The 7,269-nt window shown below is 32.1% G+C and overlaps 1 protein-coding gene across 1 annotated transcript; it reads left to right on the top strand.

Moving 5' to 3' along the window:
- The first annotated feature begins 2,127 nt into the window (after positions 1-2,127).
- LOC112689956 lies at positions 2,128-5,191 on the top strand. The gene has a single exon (XM_025563839.1). The coding sequence runs from the start codon at positions 2,432-2,434 to the stop codon at positions 2,984-2,986; it is 555 nt and encodes a 184-aa protein (XP_025419624.1). The 5' UTR covers positions 2,128-2,431; the 3' UTR covers positions 2,987-5,191.
- The last annotated feature ends 2,078 nt before the right edge of the window (positions 5,192-7,269 follow it).

Below are 7,269 nucleotides of genomic sequence, written 5' to 3'. Positions count from 1 at the left end.
ATGTGGATGATATTTACAATGAGACCATGGATAAAATTAGGAAAATAATTTCTGACAAAAAAATTTGGATCAGTATCGACGAGACCACTGATGTACAGGGTCGTTACATTTCAAATGTAATAGTAGGCACTCTTGAGGGAAATAATGCAGGCAATATGTTTTTATTTAATTCGGAGGAACTAAAAAAAGCTAACCACTGCACAATCAGCAAACTTTTTGATAGATCAATGAGCATATTATGGCCGGCTGCTATCCAACATGACAATGTATTTTTATTTTTATCCGATGCCGCACCTTACATGGTTAAATTAGGAGAAGTACTTAAAAGCCTTTACTCAAAAATGATTCATGTAACATGTGTTGTGCGTGGATTGCACAGAGTCGCAGAAGAAGTTAGAAATCAATTTCACATAGTAGATAAAGTTATTTCAAGTGTAAAAAAATCTTTAGAAAAGCCCCAAGTCGTTTACTTGTATTTAAATCGGAAACGCCAAACTTACCCTTACCTCTGGAGCCAATAATCACACGTTGGGGAAGTTGGATTAACGCAGCAATTTATTATTGCGAGAATTTCGGGATAATCCACCGTGTTATTTTTATGCTAGACAGAAACGATGCAGTTAGTATTAGGCGCGGTGTCCACTAGTGCGATGCGACAGGTGATACAACAAAAATCACGCGATACGATTTTTATCGGCACAACACTCGGGTGCCTACGGCGCGGTGTCCACTAGTGCGATGCGACAGGCGATACAACAAAAATCACGCGATACGATTTTTATCGGCACAACACTCGGGTGCCTACTGGAGAAAACATACAAGCGATATGATATACACATTTTCAGTCGTGATCATGAGCTCTTCAGAGGAGGATGTCATTCTTACCTACCGATACTTACGTCAGCGGAAATTAAAAAAAAGAAAATATTGGATACATCCATATAACCTTAATAATATTATACACAGTTCGGCAGTGGTATCCCGCGAACTCTCTCAACACGAAAAAAAGTTTAAAGAGTTTTACAGAATGACCTTAGAAAGTTACCGGGTATTATTGAGACTAGTGTCAAAAAAAAAATACTAATTTTAGATTTGCAATACCACCAGCTGAAAAACTACTTATTACCTTAAGGTAAGTCATATTTTACAACAACATATAGCAAGAGAGAAATATGAGTAACTTTATTTTTTTTTTTTTTTACAACTTTAATTTATTTATTATCGGTTATTATTTAAATACCATTTACAATTATAAAATTAGTTTAAAAAAAATAAATCTGTCGATGTTGTATCACTTTGATCCACTGACGACGAAGACGGTTGAAATGGGATAGTAGATGAACCCCATGAATAAGAGGTAAAACTTGAGTCTTCTGCCCCAGATTCGGCTCGGTCCAATTCTTCATTTAGAATAGTTGAAAATTTAAGTTTGAGACTTCTTTTACGCTTGTCGTTAAGCTTCTTAAAATCTTGAAGCAAGGAACGAAAAAAAAGCCAGTCGCCATCTTGTTGATCCTCCTGAATAGTTTTAATTTCTTTCCTTTTTTTCAACTCAAGCTATTCGATAAATGATTTATCTGAATCACTTTGTATTGGAATTATTTTTTTTTTCTTACGAGGGGTGGGATTATGATAAATCTCAGTTTCCGAATCAAGAAAAGGATCATTATACATTATCTGGTGTAACACCTGGAATATCCTGTGGATTGTCTTCCTCATCTTGGGTGCCCATGGCCTGCATGTCCACTGCTTGGTTATCTGTGGCTTGGGTGTCTGTAGGATGTGTGTCATTATCACTTTCTTGTTCTAGAGGAACGTTACCAGACGTTGAGGCTCCCTTCATGTATGGACAAAGAAATCCAAGATAAGTTGCCAAATAATAAGGTTTCTTCGATCGTCCTCCTAATCCAGATTTAGGTGGTCTCCTTGACCTTCCAAAAGCAGTACGGATATTTTTCCATCGATCGCGACAGTTTTGTTCTAAAAATTAAAAAAAATTTTTTAAAAGTTAATTTTAAATAACTTAATCAAATATATTAATAAAATCAAAATTCCATAAAATTTCATAAATATACTAATTTTATAAAGATTAGAAATTAAAAAGTTAAAAAAAAAACAAATTATACATTGTTTCAGATATTTGGCTACTGGGAGTAGCTTTGTCGATCTGGCACAGCAATTTTACAGAGGTAAAAGTACAATTGGTAAAATTGTGCGTTCAACGTGTAATGCTATTTGGACAGTTTTGCAACCAATATACATGCCAATGTCAAATGAAGAAATGTGGTGAGAAAAAGCTAAGCGCTACTTTGAGCTTTGGAATCTGCCGAATTGCATCGGGTCAATTGACGGCAAACACATTCGAATTAAGTGCTTTAAGGACACAGGATCAAGAAACATAAACTACAAAGGTTTTTTTTCGGTAGTACTCATGGCTATGGCAGATGCAGACGGTATTTTTACTTTAGTTGATGTTGGTGACATAGGACGGAATAGTGACGGATCAGTTTTCCGTAATTCATCAATTGGAAAGAGACTGAAACGAGGTGGACTCAATGTTCCTAGCCCCAATTGTTTACCTGGAAGTAGAAATCAAGAGGCATTCCCATACTATTGTGTTGCTGATGAAGCTTTCCCTTTACTACCGACCCTACTACGGCCTTTTCCAAAGAAAGTTTTAAATGACGTTAAAAATATTTTCAACTTTCGTCTCTCAAGAGGAAGAAAAAGTGTGGAGTGCGCTTTTGGAATGTTAACCTCCAAGTTTCGTGTGTTTGAGGTACCGATGGCTTGTGATGAAACGTGCGTTATCGCAGTAGTGAAAGCAGCGTGTGTTCTTCATAATTTTATTCGCCTTCGAGAGGGTAAAAAATATCAACCTTCAAATTTTAATGTTACACAAGTTTTACCAGAAATTCCAGATGGTAGTGTACTACAACCGTCAACAACTCAGACCCCAGCTGTTCGCCTACATAGATATATATAGACCAATAGACTTGGTAACTATTTTCTACAGCCAGAAGGAGCAATTCCTATTCAATGGAAATACATAGGTTTGCCATAAATAATATTTAAAAAATTATGTTCACGTATTTTTATTTAAAAAAATTAAATTTAACCCTTTGATGTACAAGATGTTGTTTTTGATTTTTTTTTAAATTTTAACGTAGTTTTCCTATAATTAATAGCGTTATAAATTTATAATTACTATTTCGATAATGCGTTTGGGCGTCCAAAGGCTTGCATAATTAAGCAGTTTTGATGTGTGGGATTTGGGTAACAACAATCACTCACAATTTGATTTAGTTAAAATAGCCACTATATTATAAAAATATGTATATACAAATATTGAAAATATTGAAACGCGTTACACTGCGGAGGAGTTCACGGTGTGTCGCGGATTGTATTCACGGACTGATTGACTGGTCGTCCGACCAGCCGGTATATATATGTTACGGTGAATGATGTAAACGTGATAAAAGACGTCATTCCCCGGTAAATGACATCATTTACCTAAAAATTGGTAAACGTTGTAAATGCAGACATTCACCGGTTATTGTCGTCAATCACCAGTTTAATTGGAGAATGATGTTTAATACTTTTATGTCGGTGTGAACGATCAGCTTCATTAGTTAAAAATATCATGATGGAAGTAGATAGATAAACGAAAATCCCAACTAGAAATAACGTCGATAACCCGAGTAATGATATGAGATAATCTTTTAGTTTATTAGTATCGACGGGTATATTATAGCGAGTTGTATTTGCTACGAATGTGTGTTTTATATTATTTGTAAAAATTTGTGTCACCAGTGAACAAAATATAATAAAAGTTAGATTCAATTTTAGTGTTTAAGTATGCAGAACAAATTTAAAGCCTAAAAAAATTTTCAAAGCTTGATGTCGCGACATGTCGGTACAACTGTTCGTGTCCCAATACCAGATGTTGAGAGAGCACGAGGTTCTCCGCGTAATTTACTTGCTGTTATTATGTCATAGTAACCAAAATTGTACAAATAAATAATTTGTAATATGCGCGTATTTTATTATTTTTTTATTTTAACAATAAATCATTATTATAAATAGTGCCTATAGTAAAAAAATCAGTGTATTATTTGAGATTTATCATCATTTACCACTATTTTTGGTAAATGACATCAATAACCGGTGAAAGATGTAAAGAGTTTTTCTTACCTGTGTCATTAAGCTTCTTCGCTATCTCACGCCATGCCAAGCCTGTTATATCAGTCCTTGAATAAGTTTTCAAAGAATAGTTCCATAAACATGGATTTTGTTCAATTAATTTTACAAAAGAAATAGCAGCGCTGCAGTCTTCTTGTTGAGCCGACAAGCTGTGTCGCCCGCATCGATACGTCACCGATAATTATCGGTGTCGCTTTGTAATCGTGCCAATGTGCAATTGTTTTACTTATTTACGAAGAAATATACGTAGTAGGCGATACAGTTTCGAATTGCTTATCGCATAGCTTATCGTATCACCTATCGCATCGCACTAGTGGACACCGCGCCTTAAAGATGCTCAAGATAACATCATAAAACTTGGATTGGAAAACAACTTAACGTATATTAAGTCGAACTTTGCCAAATTAACTTTGGCTATTGAACAATTACAACGGCAACATATGCCTTTATCGGATTCACTAAAAATAGTTCAAGATATTCAAAATCATTTGAAACATTAAGTGGTCCAAATGGAAAATCTGTTCAAAATAAATTTAATTAGGTACAGGAAAAAAATCGTGGTCTCTTGGCGTTGGTAAAAATATCACAAGTTCTAACGGGTGAAGAGACATTCCGAAATTTAGATGGTCTTCCCGAAGACTTAAATTGTAACGACTTAACATTTTTTAAGTACGCACCCGTGACGTCTGTCGATGTAGAGCGGTCATTCTCGGCATACAAAACTCTACTATCAAATAATCATAGATCATTCAAATTTGAAAATATAAGAAAACATCTTATTATTCAGTGCAATTCTTAAGGTAAATAAAATTAATACATTATATTATTCATTTATTAATACATTTTTTTATATGTTTATGTAAACAGAAAATGTTCCAGAGCCGGAAAAGTGCCTACTTCTCAAATATTTACTGTTCATATTTTATAATAAAAACTTGTATAATTTAAAAAAATTTTTGTTAATGAAATTTTATTTTGCATATTTTCCAATTTTTAGTGCTATTTATAGCGCTTATATTAATGTTTTTATGTGCATATTTAAGCGCTAAAAATTAATTTTTTTAGTGCTATAACTTCCGAGCCCTGATTATAATTAATTTATCAATATTTTACGTGTCTACGGGTCGTTGTTGTGGTTCGGCCGCGAGATCGAGGAGACGTTACCGAGATAAAAATTTTGTCGCTGTTTTATTCTTTATGCAATATTTTTTCACGCGCAAATGAATCAAATGTATTAATTTTATTTATTTATTTATTTTGAATGAATTGTGTTTCATATTATTGTTATTGTCGTTTGTGTGTGTGATTTGTTTTATTATATAGGTCTTGATTACAGCTGGCCAGGTGTACACCTCATTCTGTTCGAACTGTGAATTTTATAGTATCAATTATTGTCTTTATTATTATAATTATTAGTTAGTAGTCATCTAATTTATTTTGTGACCAACAGGCACATATTTACATTTACTCACAGTTACCACACACATTTTTACATTTATTATATTATTTGCACACACCTTGTACCTCACACATTATTATAATCAATTATAAAACGCATCGACATATTATTATTATTGTTTGATTGTCATTATTATTATTATTATTAAATCATAAAATTAGTGGTTTTCGACCAACTGTAGTATACATATTTCATAATTTAATATAAGTTTTCATTATTATCTTTGTCATCATATAAAATTGTTCTCCACTTCCTTATTCTTATACCATATTTAATTCCAGACAAGCGTAGGCGATCCCTCCCTCGTCTGGGGCAATTAATATATAGGTAAATTCCAATTTCCGGTATTCCATAAGAATTACAGTCCACTCTACTACTTTAGGTGCCGAGGTAAGCGGCATATTACTTTCCGCACTCGCACGTACAATGGTCAAAGGTCAAATCCTGGAAAATTGTCCAAAAAATAGGACCCCTGAATTATTAATATGATTTATATCACTATGAAATACACAAACGTTACAAAATAAATTCTAACATTTGATATATTAAAAACAAATAAAACAAATAATATAACTGGTTATGATTTTACAGGATTTCAAATAATAGGAAATAAATAAGAACTAGTTCAATACATTTTGGCTCATTCCATTTTTCCTTAGTTTTTTGTAAAACAATAGAAACAAATATCAAATAATAGTATAAATAATGCATATTAATCGAATATTCAACATGGTACCCAACATAAAAATCTTAAGACATTAACAAATATTAATAAATATAATTTTAGATTTGCTGCACACAGAATTATAAATGTTAAGTTTATACTTAGCTTTACTGAAATTAACAATATTATTTAAATTTTTCTTTTTTTAAGAAAACATTTGAAATATATACCCATACATGAATAATAAAAATATTAACACAGAAAAACCCATAACAAATGTGTGATAAAATAGGTACCTAAATTAATTTTCCTGTTTTTCGTGTTCACTTTTTGATTGGCTTGTATCATTGGTGTGGTTTTCTGGAAATATATCGGTTAAATGATCATTACACAATATAGAATTCACCTGATCGTTTTCGAGTGGTATTTTTGTTTTTTTTGCAATCGAAAGATACGTGTTTATTGATTTTATAGCATCGTAACAGTTGTTTAAAATGAATTTATTCATATAAGTTTCAAATCTTGTCTTTCCATTACTTAATAAATAATAAGCATTTAACAAATTTTGTTCAAAATGTGTATCACGTTTCAACGATAAACTCATCAGATAATTATTCAATGCGAGTAGGTTCTGATTTTTTTTTACTTCAAATTTTTTAACTAATTCTACAACTTGGCTAATTCCTTTATTCTGCATTATGGAGTTTATGCTTATATAGAATATTTTTCTTGCTTCCATATACCAATCAAAAGATTGAGTCAATTTTTTTATTAATTCGGCAGTGGCATTATTATAATAATTGAGTTTAAAGTAACTGATAATTATTTTTGCTTGATTATTAAGGTAATCATCCAATATTAAAATAAAATTACGGTCAGTAAGAATTTTAAAACCTATTATTGTACCTATATTTGAAAACCATGGTATTATTTGATTGTAACT

The sequence above is a fragment of the Sipha flava genome, unplaced genomic scaffold (assembly GCF_003268045.1).
Source record: "Sipha flava isolate LNK unplaced genomic scaffold, YSA_version1 486_pilon_pilon, whole genome shotgun sequence".
Classification (NCBI taxonomy): domain Eukaryota; kingdom Metazoa; phylum Arthropoda; class Insecta; order Hemiptera; family Aphididae; genus Sipha; species Sipha flava.
Note: the sequence above shows the minus strand (reverse complement) of the source record. Positions and strands in the feature narration are given on the sequence as shown.